Consider the following 18,212-nt stretch of genomic DNA (forward strand, 5'->3'; position numbering starts at 1 on the left):
ACATCCTCTGTAGCCTCATGGATGCTCATCCATGCAATTTTATTTCACAGTTTAAACAGCAGAGTGTCTCAGCTGAGATGATGCATGCCAATAATCTTTTGCTTTTGTGTGTGATTTTGCATACATTTAAAAAAATTAATCAGGCTTAAACCAACATCAGGTCCCTGCCTGTTTCCCCAGTTTATTAAACAATCAGGGGGCTCTGCTATTCGTTCTGCAGCAAAGGTACAGACAACAAAATCTGAGAAACAAGGCAAGTTTAAGGGACTTCTCCAGAGGAAATGATCTAAACAGTATGTATAAAAGTATATCTATGCATGCTTGTGCTATTGAATGTAACTAATTTTACAATTTAGAAAGCACAATGAAATCACAAAGTGCTGCTGGATTTCAATGCATTTGTCTGTGGGGCTTGAATGCAAATAAGGATTGGGACCACTCAATTATTTGGAGGGAAATGTAACCTCAATGGGGGAAGATGCCTGCGTTCAAAGGAACAGGAATAGGCCATTCAACCACTGTTCCGCCATTCACTGAGATCATGGCTGATCTGTATCCTAACTCCATTCACTTGCCTTGGCTCCATATCCCTTAATACCCTTGGCGAGCAAAAATCTCAGATTTAAAATTATTAAATGAGCCAGCACCTAATGATTTTTGTGGAAGAGAGTTCCACGCTTCTACCACCCTTTGTGTGAAGAAGTGTTTGCTAACTTCTTTCCTCAATGGCCTGGCTCAGATTTTAAGGTTATGTGTCCTTGTCCTAGATGCCCCAGCCAGCGGAAGAAGTTTCTCTCTGTCTACCCTATCAATTCCTTTCAAAATCCTAAAATCCTCAATCAAATCACCCCTTAACCTTTTATATTCCAGGGAATACAAGCTTAGTTTATGTAATCTCGTCTCATGATCTAACCCTTGGAGCCCTGGTAACATTCTGGTGAATCTGTGTTGCACTCTTTCCAAGGCCAATATATCCTTTCTAAGGTGCGGTGCCCAGAACTGTACATAAGAACATAAGAAATAGGAGCAGGAGTAGGCCATAAGGCCCTTCGAGCCTGCTTCGCTGTTCAATAAAATCATTGTAAACAATTTTACAACACCAAGTTATAGTCCAACAATTTTATTTGAAATTCACAAGCTTTCAGAGGCTTCCTCCTTCCTCAGGTAAATGTTGTGGAGATAAAATCATGGCTGATCTTTGATGTTGTGGAAATAAAATCATGGCTGATCTTTGACCTCAACTCTACTTTCCTGCCTGATCCCCATATCCTTTAATTCCCTTACAGTCCAAAAATCTATCAATCTCAGCCTTGAATATACTCAACGACTGAGCATCCACAGCCCTCTGGGGTAGAGAATTCCAAAGATTCCTAACCCTCTGAGTGAAGAAATTTCTCCTCATCTCAGTCTTAAATGGCCAACCCCTATTTCTGAGACGATGCCCCCTAGTTCTAGATTCTCCAGCCAGGGGAAACAGCCTCACAGCATCTACCCTGTCAAGCCCTCTCAGAATCTTACCTTTTTTTGGTCCATAATGAATGAACTCACACTTACCTGTACTGAAATCCATCTGCTACCGTTTTGTCCACTCACTTAATCTATCGATGTCTCTTTGTAATTTTATGCTCCCGCCTACACTACTTACTTTGCCACCAATCTTTGTGTCTTCAGCAAACTTGGATATACGGCTCTCTATTATGTTATCTAAGTCATTAATAAATATAGTGAATAATTGAGGCCTCAGCACAGATCCTTGTGGGACACCACAAGTCACTTCATTCCAGTTCGAGTCCATACCCATTATCCCTACTCTCTGTCTTTTGCCGCCTTACCAATCTCCGAACCAAGTCAATAATTTGTCTTCAATTCCATGAGCTTTAATTTTAGCCAACAGTCTCTTGTGTGAAACCTTATCAAATGCCTTCTGGGAGTCCATATAAATTACATCTATAGATATTCCCCCGTCTACTACTTTAGTTACTGCCTCAAAAAAATTCAATTCGGTTCATTAGGCAGTACCTACCCTTTAAAAATCCATGTTCATCCATCCATCCATGGCTCTCTCTAATCAGCTCAAATTTCTCTCAGTCACACTGTCCTTAATTATAGATTCCATAACTTCCCCACCACAGATTTTAGACTAACAGGTCTACAATTTCCTGGTTTCTCTCACCTTTCTTAAAAATAATGGAGTTACATTTGCAATTTTCCAATCTAAAGGGACGATTCCTGAGTCGAGAGAGCTTTAGAAGATTATGGCTAAAGCATCTGCAATTTCCTCACCGACTTCCTTTAAAACCCTGGGTTGGAAACCATCAGCTCAAGGGGATTTGTCAGTCTTTAGTGCCATTATTTTTTCTAACACTGTTTTCTTGCTTACGTTAACTTCAGTGAGTTCCAGTTCATGATTCATTATTCGTTTCCCTGAAATGTCAGGTAGATGATCCGCTTCCTCTAACACTGACACAAAGTGATTATTCAACAAGTCTGCCATTTCCTTATTTTCATTTTCAATATTATCTGCATCTGTTTTTAAAGGGCCCATATTATCCTTGACTACCCTTTATTTTCTAATATAATTGAAAAAACTTTTTGCGTTAATCTTGATATCCCTTGTAAGTTTCTTTTCGTATTCCATTTTTGCAGCTCTTACTATCTTTTTTTGTCTTCCTTTGCTGTACTTTATATGTCTCCCAGTCTCCTGGATCCACACTATTCTATGCACTTTTGTATAGTCTTTCCTTCAGTTTTACGTTATCTCACCTCTTTTGTTGAGCATGGCTACTTTATTTGGCATGTAGAGCTCTTGCCCCTGAGGGGTATATACTTGTCCTGTATTAAGCTAAATTCTTTTTTGAACTCCCACTGTTCATCTGTAGTTTTACCAGATAGCAGTTTTGACCAGTTTGCTGTCGTCAGTCTCTGTCTCATCCTGTTAAATTTCAAATAAAATTGTTGGACTATAACTTGGTGTTGTAAAATTGTTTACAATCATCCTGTTAAAGTTAGCCTTACCAAAAACTAGAATCTTAGTAGCTGTGTTGAGTTTTTCAAACCTAACATTGAATTCAATCATATTATGGTCATGGTTAGATAAATTTCCCTCATTGTTAGATTATTAACTAAGTCTGGCAAATTACTCATTACTAAATCTAGTATTGTAAACATCATAAATCTAGTATGACCTGCCCTCTTATTGGTTCTAGAACATAATGCTCCAGAAAACTATTTTGAATTCACTCAAGAAATTCACTACCTTTCTGACTTGAACTACTCTGCTCTACCCAATCGATATGAAAATATAGTGTTGGGGGCCCTGGATGGTGGGAAGGGAGCAGGTGAAAGGGCAGGTATTGCATCTCCTGCGCTTGCAAGGGAAGGTGCCGCTGGAAGGGGAGCGCTGTTGGGGGTGATGGAAGAGTGGACCAGGCTGTCGTGGAGGGAATGGACCCTTTGGAATGCTGAAAGGTTAACAGGGACCGCGATCGTGTCCTTCCCATTTCTTGCACTTCTGCCCTCACCCCTTCCCCTCCCTCCCAGAACCATGATAGGCTCCCCCTTGTCCTCACCTTCCAACCACCAGCCTCCACATTCAACGGATCATCCTCCACCATTTCCACCACCTCCAGCGCGATGCCACCACCAAACACACTTTCCCCTCCCTCCCCTTTCAGCATTCCGAAGGGACCGCTCCCTCCACGACACCCTGGTCCATTCTTCCCTCACCCCAACATCTGCTCTCCTCCCCACAGCACCTACCCGTGCAAGTGCAGGAGATGCAATACCTGCCCTTTCACCTCCTCCCTTCCTGCTGTCCAGGGTTCCAAACACCCCTTCCAGGTGATTTACTTGTACTTTTTTCAATTTAGTGTACTGTATTTGCTGCTCAGGATGTGGTCTCCTCTACACTGGGGAGACCAAATGCAGATTGGGTGATCGCTTTGCTGAACACCTGTGTTCAGTCCGCAAGCGTGATCCTGAGCCTCCGGTCGCTTCCCGTTTTAATTCTCCATCCCACTCCCACTCTGTCCTTGGCCTCCTACACTGTTCCAATGAAGCTCGATGGAAGCTCGAGGAAGAACACCTCATCTTTCGATTAGGCACTTCACAACCGTCCGGACTCAACATTGATTTCAATAACTTCAGATCATAACCACTGCTTCCATTTTTTCAGACAGCAGGTTCTGCTGTTGCCATTTACAGCTCCACTAGACCCATCTTTTGTTTCTTTACTTGTCCCATTACCAGCCCCCTTTGCCTTGCACATCATTCCTTTTGTCATTTAATCACTCCTGCCCTCCACAGACCTTCCCTTTTGTTCTTTCCTCCCCTCCCCAGAGCTTTCCCTGGCTCTGTACTTGCTTAAAAATGGTTAAATCTCTAACTTCTTCCAGTTCTGACGAAAGGTCATTGTCCTGAAACGTTAACTCCGTTTCTCTCTCCACAGATGCTGCCTGACCTGATGAGTGTTTTCCAGCATTTTATGTTTTTAAAACTTATAAAATGTTGTCCTTGAATCAAGACTTTGGGCATGATTTTATTATGCCGGTGGGAAGAGAGTGAGGTGGGGCGGGGGGGGGTGGGGGGGGTGGGGGGGGCGGAATTTTTGGGTGCGGAACATGGAAGGGAAGCAGGCAGGTCGCGATCTGTGATCGTGACCTTAATTAGGCCAAACAATACCTCTTCTGGGTTTCGCACCCAGCAGCCAGCCTGATTGACAGGCAGAGAGGAGCTACACATCCGAGGGTTGGGGGCAGGGAGAAAAAGAGAGAGAGAGAGACCTCATTGGCCGTTGGAAGGGAGATTGGAGGGGGGGTAGGGAGACATCGGAGATCGGAGGGGTGGGGAGACATCGGATATTGTGGGGGTAGAGACATCGGAGATCGGGTGGGAAGGGTCCAGGCGGCATCGGAGATTCGGGTGGGGAGGGGGGAGGGTCCAGGTGACATCGGAGGAGGGTGGGGGGGCGTCAGTTTTAAGGTATGTTTGTTAACTTGTTTGACAATGGAAAATGTCATTTTATTTAAGTTATTTAGTGTACTTTTCATTGAAACGTCCCATCCCACCTGCTTTCACCAGGCGCGAATTGGGAGCAATGGAAAAGCAGTCCAGATACGGTTAAAATAATTTTAAGTGTCCAATAAGTAAAATATAAAGTACCTTAAATACCTCAATGAGGTACATTGCCCCTTTAAGTATTGGCCTGCCAGATTTAAGTGGGGGCGGGACTTCCTGGTGACTGCTGTGCGTACGCGCACAGATTTGTCTGAGTCTAATGCAAAAATGGTCGGATTCTAGCCAGGATGCCTGCCCGCTCCCAAAAACATTGATTTTGTCTGCATCCCCGCCCCCAAATCACCTGATCTTGGGGGTTAAAATTGAGCTCCCTTTGCGTTCAGAGGGTTGACATCATGTAGTGCGACAAATGCATTTGTCTGAAATCTCTCGGTTATTGCGACAAAGTTGTTAACTAGTTTAAGATAAACGGGTTAATGCCTTAGCGACAAAGGTATTTCACACAAATGAGTTAACATCTGCATTATTTATATTGGATCTGGAATTCTATGCAATGGGAATGAATGGAAAATGGCTTGTCACATTAGAATTCCGTGCTTGGATGAGGATCATTTTTATCTTGAGTTAACTATATTGTGTAGTTATCTAAGTAACTGGTAATTTGGTCTGCTGTCCATTTGCTTAATAAATATGAAAGAGATACTTAAATGTTCACACTAATTGCGAGGATAATGAAAAGTAGGATTATCTATTAGTTATTTATGAATTTTATAGTTTTAATATCTAATTAATTACCTATTCATTTCAGATTAGTCTTTTACATTTTCAAAGCCAACGTGACAATAATCTCCATGTATTCCGGCTAAAATATCGAAATAGAATTTAACTCATTTATTTTCATGGAACTCCCTTCCGAACAGCACTGTGGGAGAACCTTCACCACATGGACTGCAGCGGTTCAAGAAGACGGCCCACCACCACCTTCTCAAGGGCAACTGGGGAGGGGCAATAAATGCCAGCCTCGCCAGCGACGCCCATATCCCAAGAATGATTTTAAAAATCAAACAGAATCAATCACCTTCTTTAATTCTTATAGTTTTCAGGAAAAGATTGTAAGATGCTTAAGAAAACTACAGTTTTACAGTAAATAATTGTAAGTGGGCATTCAATAAACATCAGCACTATCACAAATACAGCTGAGCATCTGGCCAGACTATGCCAGCTGGGCAAATAAATGTTATTGTCACCTTTGAAAAGGCAGGAACTTATTGGCACATCATAAGCGTGTGTGTTTCACTTCTTGGTGGGAGATGATTCCTGAAATATACTGAATTGATAACTGGTGCATTACTGTTTCTCAGACTCAACTACCCATCTGAAATTTCACACATACATTACTTCTGACAGCATAATGGCTTCTTCTACCTCTTGGGCATTGTTTATTATATGTAATATACTAAATATAATTCTCCTCCTCACTTTCAAATCACCCCATAACCTTGCTCCATCCTACCCCGGGGACCTCCTGCAGTCAAGTGTTCATTTGTACCATTCATCCCTCTGACACTGGGCTACTCCTGGATTCTTGCTTTCTCTGCTCCACCATTGATGGCCACTCGTTTAGCCATTACGCTTCTACCATCTTGAACTTCTTCCTCATTTCCTCACACCTTGCCACCGACTTCCTTGGTTTCAAAAACCTTATCAAAACCTTTTTCTTCAACTATACCTTGAACACCCAATCTTTCCCACTTAGCGTACATTGTTTTTCCTCCTGAAGTCCTTTGAAGCATGTTCTCGCATCTGATGGATGCAAGTTGTTGTTATACAACGTTACCAGCTGGACATAAGAGAGCCATTTTAACCCTGCCTGCCCAGTGAAACCGGATGGGCGGGCAGTTAAATTGCCCTGTGCGACTTACTCGCACCGATCCTGCTCCCTTCCTGTGGGTAGCAATCTTAACCTGCTCTTCTGAGCAGGCAAGAGGGACACCCAGTGGATGGCAGCAGGGTCCTTCTTTGAATATGCAAATCAAGCTCTGATGGCGTCTCTGGGGCCTGACAGCAATTTTAACTCGAGGCCTGCGCTGAGAAGCCACTGTGGCTTCCCCGCCAAGCCACTCTGGTATCAAGGGGAGCCAGAGCCAGGTGAGCCAGGAGTGCTTCTCCGGGCCACACAAGGAAACCATGGGCCTCCCCTGCTTTCCTCCTCCTCTCCTGACCACGAGGCCCTCCCGACACTCTCTCAACCACTTACCTGAGTGCCAGGAACCATTCCTTTGGGTCCTCAGTAGTGGCTTCCTGCTGCCCAAAATCCCACTCCCGCCTACCGCCCAGCTTTCACTTCCTACTGTGTTTGGACGAGAAACTGACTGTAAGCAGATGAGGCTCTGGTGTTAAAATCGGGGCTAAGGACTTGGCTTGTTGCTTGGAAAGTGGAAGTGATTTTAGTGAATTGAATTGCGTTGAAGCTGGTTCTAGACTGAGTTCCTTCATTGGTGTGGGTCAACAAAACTGAATCTAGGTTTGTCAAAATGTAACAACTGTGACTTTGGCCGTTCACAGTTCAAGACAATTTGAAAACCTGAAAGTTTTGCCAACTGCTTCCCTTCTGGATGCAATACCCTGTGCCTGTACTGTAGCCTGCGGAGAAAAAAAATCAGTTCTACAAAGCCAAAGTGAGAATGAGCTTTAAATTCAGCCCTAAAGGGCAATATAAAACAATCTGTGTTGCAAAGAAAACCTTCCGGGTGTCATGGAATGGGTATATTTGTATAAAATGGTACCACACTTACTGAGTGAAAATAAAATTTTGAATGCAGCACAGTAGAAAGTCCGATTTTAGTAATATAATTAAGATTAAATTAGTAATAAAATATATTCTGTATTTTTGAAAACATGTTATAATCGTAAACTGGATAGGAAGCTGGCTACAAAACAGAAAACAGAGAGTAGGGGTTAAAGGTAGTTACTCAGACTGGCAAAAGATGGGAAGTGTTGTTCCACAAGGATTGGTGCTGGGACCACTGTTGTTCACCATTTACATGAACGATTTGGACTCGGGAATCGGAAGTACAATTTCAAAACTTGCGGACAACACCAAATTGGGAGGAAGAGTTAATACCAAGGAGGACTGCGAAAAAATACAGGAAGACATCAATAAACTTGCAGAATGGGCATTTAACTGACAAATGAATTTCAATATAGATAAGTGTGAGGTATTACATTTTGGTAGGAAGAATAAGGGGGCCACATACTGCTTGGATAATGAGTCTAAATGGGGTAGAGGATCTGGGGGTACAGATACCCAAATCATTAAAAATAGCAACGCAGGTTAATAAGGCCATAAAAAAAGCAAACCAAGCACTGGGGTTCATTTCCAGAGGGATAGAATTGAAAAACAGAGAAATTATGTTAAACTTGTATTGAACCTTGGTTAGACCACATATGGAGTACTGTGAACAGTTCTGTTCTCCATATTATAGAAAGGATATAGAGGCACTGGAGAAGGTGCAAAAAACATTTACTAGGATGATACCAGAACTGAGAGGTTATACCTATGAGGAAAGATTGAGCAGGCTGGGGCTCTTTTCTCTAGAAAAGAGAAGTCTGAGGGGTGACCTGATAGAGGTCTTTAAGATTCTGAAGGAGTTTGATAGAGTAGATGTAGAGAAGATGTTTCCACTTGCGGGGGAGACCAGAACTAGGGGCCATAAATATAAGCTAGTCATTAATAAATCCAATGGGGAATTCAGGAGAAACTTGTTTACCCAGAGAGTGGTTAGAATGTGGACCTTGCCACCAGAAGGAGTAGTTGAGGCGATTAGCATAGATGCATTTAAGTGGAAGCTAGATAACAAAATAATGAACTGATTATTCAATGTATGTGGGTTCTTTACGTTGCTTAATCCGCCATTGGTTGAGTTTTTGTATTTTACTCCTGACCCTAGATAAACACAAGGGAGAAAGGAATCGAAGGATATGTTGATCGGGTTAGATGAATTGGGGAGGGAGGAGGCTCGTGTGGAGCATAAACACCAGTATGGACCTGTTGGGCCGAATGGTCTGTTTCTGTGCTGTACATTCTATACAATTCTATGTAACTTGTTATTAAATCATAAGTGTATACTAAAGTTACACTTCCTAACCTATGATTTTATTTTGGAGGCGGAAAGAAACTTTTATCCCGTACAAGCATTTAATGAGATTTCAAAGGAAGAATATATGGCGAATCATTTGAGATGGGGAGCAGCCCAGAACCTTGACTCGCTGTTGTTTATTAGTTGTTAGTTTGTGGTTGAAAAATAAACCTTGAGCCAGTCCAATCACAACCAAAGACGTTGAGGTCTTCCCTCCTATTGCTTTCTGTGTTGCCTCGATTTCCACAATACTTCGAAATATTTTGAGTTCATTCAATCCTAAGTTCTTCATGACTCAATTTAGGTTGAATCAAATTGCAATGAAGGGCCAGGAGTAAAATACAAAAACTCAACCAATGGCGGATTAAGCAACGTAAAGAACCCACATACATTGAATAATCAGTTCATTATTTTGTTAAACAAGATCAAACAATAGTCTGCAAGGTCACTGGTTTCACAACTGCCTTGGAGCAAGGTGTCAGCTCCATCAGTATGCATGGCTGAATGTCTACTGAGCTAATGGCCGATTGAGCTTTTAAATGCACATTAAAAACTGTGGTGTCTCTGTGAGGAGGTATCTCAATTTTTAGAATTCATTCAAGATAGTGGCTGTTGTGTATCAGTGTATTCCAAATGAAAAACTCTTTAGATTAAAATTGTTTATCCCCCACTTTCATTTGCCTGACTGGAAGAGAGTAGATGGCTTAAATATTTAAAAGGGATCTAGTAACCCTTAATGGATTTACAATATGAGCTGAGCAACTTACCAGCATAATACTAGTGTTCAAAGGGAACTTGCACCTGTGTCAAAAGCACAACTTTTACAGTATTTTTTTCATTGCACAACATAATTACAGTACTTTCTTCACTGTGACTGCAGCCACAGACAGCAATCTATAATGTACAGTGTACACTGAAGTTTACTGCATGTTGATTATACAATATGCTGGATGCTTCCTACAATTTACTGTATATGGCAATTTACTATAAATGGAAATATACCTTCTTTTGTACATTACAATCTATACTATACTGTATTTTACAATTTACTATATTCTATACAATTAATTTACTGTATATCATTTATTATATGTTCATTTACTGTGCGGTGTACAGTTGACTCTATTCCACAACTTTTACCTAAGGGTTTCAGGATGCCAAGCTACATGTAAAAATATTAGTGCTGATTTTCCAGTCCTAGCACTGAAGTGGAGATGTATCTAAATCATTTAATCAGGTGTCAAGTTTGAAAAATAGGATAAATTAATTTCTGCACCACAAACCATTCATTACCACCCATTTAATAGTGGGATGGGGATTTCTCATCAGCCCACATTAATAACAGCTAAGTTTATGAAGCACATAAAATTATGCCATTAAATTATGAGATATATATGAATGGGGATTCAGCACAGTATGTAATGGTAATGGGGACTGTATATAAATAAAGTATGTTAATAGGGATCAGGTATGAACAAGGGTTAAACATGGTAGCCCTAATTTTCACATCAGTAAAGGAACGATAAGAAACCTTAAAGGAATATGGCCACTTAAAGGTAAGCGGCCACATATGGGGGCGAAAAAAGATTGCAATTATTTTTAATGCCTATTTCAGCCTTTCCAAAGAGTATCCAGGGCAAATAGTGACTTGTAATACCCAGCACCTGGCACAATAATGCAGAATCTGTCAGTGATGAAGAGCACAGTACTTGAACCTTCTGTTTGATCGCTGGTAATGTGGAGGTGCTGCTGCAATGAAGTGGGCACAGAGGGTTGCCCTGCTTGCTACTCCAGGGCAACCCTGGTTCTGTGAACATGCAGCATTGCATTGCACTATTACCTTGTGTGACTGACTACTTGGGGTGTTTGTTCATTAATACATTTCCTGGGCCACAGAACAAATGCATTGACATGGCAGCAATATAGAGTGCTGTGTTGTGCTAAAATATGGGCTTGCCTGGTATTCATTCTTTTTACTAATTCCATCCATGCTTTCGTGCTACTCTTCAGAAGGAGATGACCTTTCCTTTCCAAAAGGACCACACCTTCTCTGCAACATTCCCTGCATCCTGAAAGGGTGCCATTCATCATCCTGGTCCTGTTGCACCACTCCTACCTCTCAGCATCAGTACAGTTTTAATGCGCCTGCAGCCCTTTAAGAGCTGCTAGGGCCAGAGAATGCATCCCCTCTACTTCATTCATTTTGTGCAAGGAGCCCCATTGCTTATTAAAGTGAGCTGAGCTCACAATGTGAGGTCACCTCACAGCATTAGAGGCACACAAAAGGTAGAAACTTGTCTCGGGCGCTAGTGCAAAACGGGCGGGTTCGCGTCAGCCTCGTTATACTCCCCGTCAACATTCAGTTCCATTGACTGCAGTAGAACTGAGTATCAGGCAGGGAGTATAATGGGCGGCCGATGTGCCACCACCCGTTTTGTAGTACTGCCCAAGACAGATTTCTACCCAACAATGCCTAAAGAGCGCCACTCTTGCTGGCACAGCGCTGGAATACAATAACAACCCCTGTATGTTTAATTTTCCTTAATAGCTATATTTCCAAAAATAATGAAAAGCATGTACAGTCAGTATATCCTCCATTATACCTTGCTGGAGGGAGCAAAGATAAAGCCTTAAGGTGTATGCCCTTCTATTGGATTTGCAACAGTACTTCACCAGTGCGACTGGCAATCATTCTGCAACCCTATACGATTGCTTTCTCACACAGTGCCTAAACTGACTGCTGAAAATATAGCCTTTAGCTCCCAGGAGTAAATCAGCAATCCTCTTGGCCAAAGGATCCTCAGGGGAAAGCGAGCAGTATGATGAGCATGACTGAAGGAAAGGACAGGGTTCGGTGAGCCAATGTACATTGGTGATGAGGACACATCCGTATCGCTCAGTTAGAAAGAAACACTCCCTGTTTTATTGTATTTATCCAGAAAATAGAGAATGTTAATTTAATTTTAATCCCAGCCACACAAAATCAGTTCATAAACTCCCTTTACTACAGCATATTTATTCAAGATACGTATGCTGTTACAGATAATTACAAACTCATTAGAAGAAATGACAGTGTGAACTGTGATAAATAATTAAAATTAATTGAAAGCAGGGCCTGGTAAGTGACTGTACACTTCAAACCCAGTGTAAACTACACTTGGTATTCTGTCTACAAGATGAGTAGTCAGGACAGCAAATGATAAATGAATGTATCTAGGTCTATCTAGGTCAGGGGTGGAGGGCGGTGGGGAGCGACGGGTTGAGGTGGGTGTTGGGGGAGAGGTGTGGTGGGAAAGGAATCATGAATGTAGAAATAATTCAATAATATAATCAATAACAAGACGTTGCCAGAGACTCAGTAATTTGATCTTAAAGGTCATGGGAAAGCTCTTCACTATTCTTGGAAAATATCTGTTACATACATTCCCATCAGGACTATTTAACTTTAGACTGGTGAGTTTATATAAATCACCTAACTGTGTGGGCAGGTCATTCCCAAGGCCACCAATTTCGTTTCCAACAGGGAAAATGAGTGGAATTGCAGAAAATGATCTCCAAAACACTGGTAAAAATTCCACAATCCCACTAAATAAGAATGGAATTTGATTTAGTCAGTCACAATAAATTAATCGTCTAATTATAAACGGGTGGATTGTGGAATACAATCTGCAAAACACTGGCTAAAAACCTCGGAACCACAAGCAATAAACAATCGAATTTGACTTCTTCAGTCACTGTAAACCAGTGACCCTGATCATTTCCCTCACTGGGTTGTTTGAAATGATGATTTGATAATGAAGCTTAGATTTTTCTGTGGCAAACAGTCAGATGAAAGATGACAGATCTTTAATACCCATATGCTGAACTGACTGTATTTGTACAACTAGGATATGAAACCCAAAGAGCCGTTCACCAAACATCAACTGTGACTTCCATTTTGGAAAAATTCCAGAACGAACACCCACACTATCCAGTGCATTTTAAAATAAAAGTATTTCCATAATAATTAGCTAGTCTTTTTATTCACAGTTATGTGAAACTCTTGGTTTTGACAACCAATCCAGTAACGGGAAAAAAGGGTATTCTGTGTTAGAACACAATATGATAACAATTACTATTTACAATGTTATATTAAGAAATAGTTTCTAATTAACTTTGTTTCCTTCAGAAGATTTTTTTTATAGTTACTGGACCACAGAAATTCCCTCACCAGCTGAATAATGGAAAGACGGATTGTATCAAATTCAACCATATATGAATGTAATATGCATAAAGCATATGCTGCAGAGGATAGTGAAATATGACATTTATTCTCACAAGTCAAATACATTTGATAACTCCCAAGTGACAAATTCCTAAATCTATTTCACAAGAGGAAAATGTAAATCATATTCACTGTATTAACAAAATTAGCTTTTATATGATATAAAAAGTTTAACTCTAACAATATACCGATATTTATGATTATTGGATAATTGTATTACTGATAGAAATGATTAGGTGACGATAAACAGAAGAAATGACATTCAGTCCTACCTTAGCAGTAGCCTGTCCAATATCTTCTCCAGCAATCCTGGAAGACAAATACAAAGTTTTATCTTATAAGCTGCTCAGTATAGTGAATAATAGCCCTGCCACTTGCTGACATCAACTTGCTAAGAGAATAACTTTCTTCTGTCACATCATGCTGCAAACTTCCAATGATTATTGTAACAATGCACTTCTGTAAGTCAAGGGGTCTCACGAATGGTGCTCAGTATACACTGCAGTCAGTTTACAGAATGAATCATCTTTGATCACAGTGTGCAAGAAGAAGTCTCCAGCTTCTGTGTTCCTTATTTCAATAAGCTGCTGGAGAATCTTTTTTGCTGCATCTTGAATTTTTGACAAGAGTTTAGACATTTGTTTTTAGAAATGAATGGCAGTCAGCAGCAAATCAAAGATATTCCAGGTATCTCCAACTTTAGTCCACCTGGCCTGGTAATCCTTCTGCAGCAATACAGAAGCTGTCGGCCTGTTTCCACACCGTGAGAGATGATATTTTTCAGTATTTGATTCCTTTTGGGTCCGTGTGTCAGTTTCTAATAAAATAATATCAATCCCAGACAATAATTCTACACTATAACAAAGACAGGACATACAATTAACAAATTGGTATCTTCCAGGTGTCCACAGACATCAGCCAACAAGCTGTGATGCTCTTAATGGCTATTATATCATATCTGAGCTCTTGTTGCCCAGTTTGTATCAGATTTGTTAATGAAGATTACATCATAAAGCAGGAGACAGGGGATAGATGAGGACACTTCATTACTCATGGAACCGAAACCCCGTAAAAGTCCCAGCGGAAAGATTTCTTCACAAAAAAAATTGAAATTCTTAACTGGGAATGGTGAATTTTGCTCTTCAACATGTGTATTTTGTATAAATCAAATACAAAAAAAGACCAAAGCAATGCCATGGGTATTACACTAATGTGTAAAGCCTTCATGGTTCACTCAGATGTACCCTCTACATAAATACAACCAGAACAAGTTTCTTAGATATAGACCAACATGTGCCTAAAAAATCTTCCAAATAGAAATCGGTGTAAGTGGTTTCGGATACGAATACAATTAATTTTTCGGAAAAGTAATTTGGCAAACAAGCTTGTGTCTTTTACATTGATCTCAATGCCATCTACCCACCTTCTCACCACACCCGTTACTCCATTTTGTCTCCAGAAACATAGAATAATTGTTTTTTGAACATATTTATGCAATTGATTCAATCTTTTTAAAAAATTTATTCTCGGGATATGGGCGTTGCTAGCAAGGCCTGCATTTATTGCCCATCCCTAGTTGCCACAGCATTTATGGTCCAGTGAGTGGTCATTGGCGACCCCCAGGATGTTGATGGTGGGGAACACGGCGATGGTAATGCCATTGAATATCAATGGGAGGTGGTTAGACTCTCTGCTGTTGGAGGTGGTCATTGCCTGGCACTTGTGTGTCCCTGGTAACATTCCATAATTTTACTATCCTTGTGTAAAGAGTTTTTCTTGGTTTGTTATCTTAAACTAAACTCCCTAATTTTTGGATCCTGATCAGCACATTATATGACTGTACCATTCAACAATGATCACCCCCTGCCCCCTGTGCTTTTTAGAAAGAGAACAGTAATGCTTTTAATTTAAATACAAGGGGACAGGCAGAGTTAATGTAAAGTTGGAATATCTTAAGTGTTACCTATAGAGAAGACTGTTCAAGATTAATTAAATACAGACATTGGAAAATAACTATTCACTGCTTTAACTAAATCAACAGAATCAAGTAACATTTGCAGAACATAGCGGGATACATTTGCTGATACTTGACAACAGCTAATAACACTTGTGCAGATCAGCTCATTATTATCATCAATCAGCCAGTTTCTAAAGCATATTATTTACTCCAGTTTATAGCCTTCGCTTTTGAATGGTCAGTGAACAGATTTTGGTGGATTTTATGAAAGAGGTATATGTGAAATAAATGCAGTTATGAGTCCTATGGTCACAGGACTGTAGAATAAAGATCTAATTCCCACATCTGGAGGGCACAGCAAGACAGTAAACCACATGGTTGACTCCCTATTTTCCAGGCCTAAAAATGAACAATTCATAACAATTTTAAATCAAGGTCATAAAATTAGTCAGAAAGAGATTTCATACGGGTCTCTCCCCTGCTCCCCTTTTCTATCCTTACTGATCTCGTGGATGTTATCAAAAATGGTGTTATGGGCACAATTTTAATATGCCGGTGAGAAGAGTCCCAGGGTGGGGGGGGGTGATTTGCGGGCGCCAAACCTGGAAGGGCATCGGGATCAGAAGGCAGACATCGGGCATCGGGATCAGAGGGCAGACATCGGGCATCGGGATCAGAGTTGGGGGGAGGGGGGCAGGCAACATTGTTTTTAAGGTACATTTATTTAATTTGTTTACAATGGGAAATGTAATTTTATTTAATTTATTTAGTTTATTTTTCACTGATCCAGTCCTTCCCGCCTGGTTTCACAGGCGGGAATGGGAAGCTGTGGGAAAGCCACCAGGTAACGTTATAATCTTTTTAACTATCCAATACACAAAAATTAAACGACCTTAAGTACCTCAATGAGGTCCGTTTGCTCCTTTAATTATCAGCCTGCCTGATTTAAGTGGGGGTGGGACTTCCTGGTGACTGCTGTCTGCACGCACACAGATTTGACAGAGTCTCATTCAAAAATGTGCGGGTTCTAGCCGGGATGTCTGCCCACCCCCAAAAACAGCGATTTCGATTGCCTCCCCGCCCCCAACCCACCTGTTTTTCCCTTTTACATCGTACCCTATACTTTTTCTTTCCACCATCAACAGAGGCCAATTTTTTGACTGAAGTAGAGACTGCGCGCAGATCAGGACAGAATGGAGTATCTAAGAGGAGTAAGGTTAGTGTAGTGGACAATAAGGCAACTGAGCATGATAGGGATGGTATAATGGGCAGTTAGTAAAGTGACTGAGCAGGGTTGGGATGGTATAATGGACAGCTGGTAAAGTGACCTAGCAGGGTTGGGATGATATAATGGTCAGTTAATAAAGTGACTGGATAAAGTGAAGGATAAGGATAGTACAGTGCAGAGTTAGAAAATTGACTGAGCAGGGTAAGGGTGGGCATTGTGAACAGTTAGCAAAGTGGCCAAGAACGATAGGGATGTTATAATGGATGGTTCGCAAAGTACCTGTGAGATAGGGATGGTGTAGTGGACAGTTAGTGGTCCGTCTCAGCAGGATAACAGTGCGGTAAATAGTTAGCTGTCTGATTAAACAACATGGTGCGAGAAGTAATCCATTATGCATGGTATACTTGCTTATAAGAATCTTAAGAAGCATTTTAGGCTTTTTTGAAACAGTCATGTTTGATGATACATGGCACAAACAATTTGTAATGACAATCTTAACTCAATTGCTCTAGAGAACTCAAACCATAGTAGAAAAAAAGTTTCTGGAATCACTGAATTGTCATTTCACAATCTGTAAGAATTTAATGATTCCTTGAAATGTTGGGAGCATTCCAGAGTCTGAGTGAAATATACAATGGTCAGCAGATAAAAAGATTAAACTATGCCATGATGTTATTATTGAAGGTGAATTGAAGTATTATTTGCTGTACACTGCAGTAAAATTCATCCATGGTTAGGTTCTAAACTTTTATAATCAGTCACACTTCAATTAAAGTTAATTGTAAGCTCATTGGAGGTAATTTTGACTTTGGGTGATAGTGTAAAATGGGCTATATCACTTCAGCCACCCGTTATACATCTCTCGAAGGAGGCTGAATCGATATTGACTGTTTTACAATATCACCCAAAGTCAAAATTACACTATGGTTTTTCAAAGGTATCTTTTGCCTGGTCATTTGAAAGGTTAATATTGTGGTTTGCAAATGCTGGGGAATCATTTATTGACATTGTTTATGAAAGTTTTGCAGTGAGGATTGATTGGAAATACTAACCATTCCAGCAATATGTTAGAAGAAAGTCAGCTAGCTTAGTGGTGCACATCAAAGAAACCATATATAAATAAGGATTGAAATTAAATTTTTTCATCCGTGACCAGCTTCAACAATAACAATATGTGGCACTGTGGAAGGCCCAGTTATGGCTGTGATAGGGTGATGGGGATCAAAATTCATGTACTTTTACTCTTGCCGCTCCCATTTCCAGTGTAAGGACAAACAACTCAAGGTTAAAGCTGGAATACCTCATGATGGTTTGATATGTAACAGGTCGTGGGGTGGACGGGGAGGAAGATCAGTCCTCGTGGCGGAGTGGGGGCGGGGGGGGAAGAGAGAGGACATCGGGGCTGGAGCAGGGGGAGGTCGGCAATCAGAAGGGGAAAAGAGAGAGGCCGTGATCGGCATGGGGGAGGCCAAAGGCTTCCTTGAGGGGCCAGGGGGAGTACTCCTGCTCCTACTGGTCCACAAGGAATACTGGAAAAGGTACTTACCTTGTGGAGCTGGCAGCTCCCGCCTCCCTTTCATTGTTGGGTTTCCCAACCCTTGGGAAACC

The 18,212-nt window shown here is 41.0% G+C and overlaps 1 protein-coding gene across 2 annotated transcripts in view; it reads right to left on the bottom strand.

Annotated features, from left to right (window-relative positions):
• whrna (whirlin a) overlaps positions 1-18,212 on the bottom strand; it is a 145,419-nt gene that overhangs the window by 41,797 nt on the left and 85,410 nt on the right. For both annotated transcript variants that reach the window (XM_067969617.1, XM_067969616.1), the window contains exon 6: positions 13,692-13,728. In XM_067969617.1, the coding sequence (XP_067825718.1) occupies positions 13,692-13,728 (37 nt within the window). The remainder of the gene's footprint in view (positions 1-13,691; positions 13,729-18,212) is intronic.

The sequence above is a fragment of the Heptranchias perlo genome, chromosome 31 (assembly GCF_035084215.1).
Source record: "Heptranchias perlo isolate sHepPer1 chromosome 31, sHepPer1.hap1, whole genome shotgun sequence".
Taxonomy (NCBI): domain Eukaryota; kingdom Metazoa; phylum Chordata; class Chondrichthyes; order Hexanchiformes; family Hexanchidae; genus Heptranchias; species Heptranchias perlo.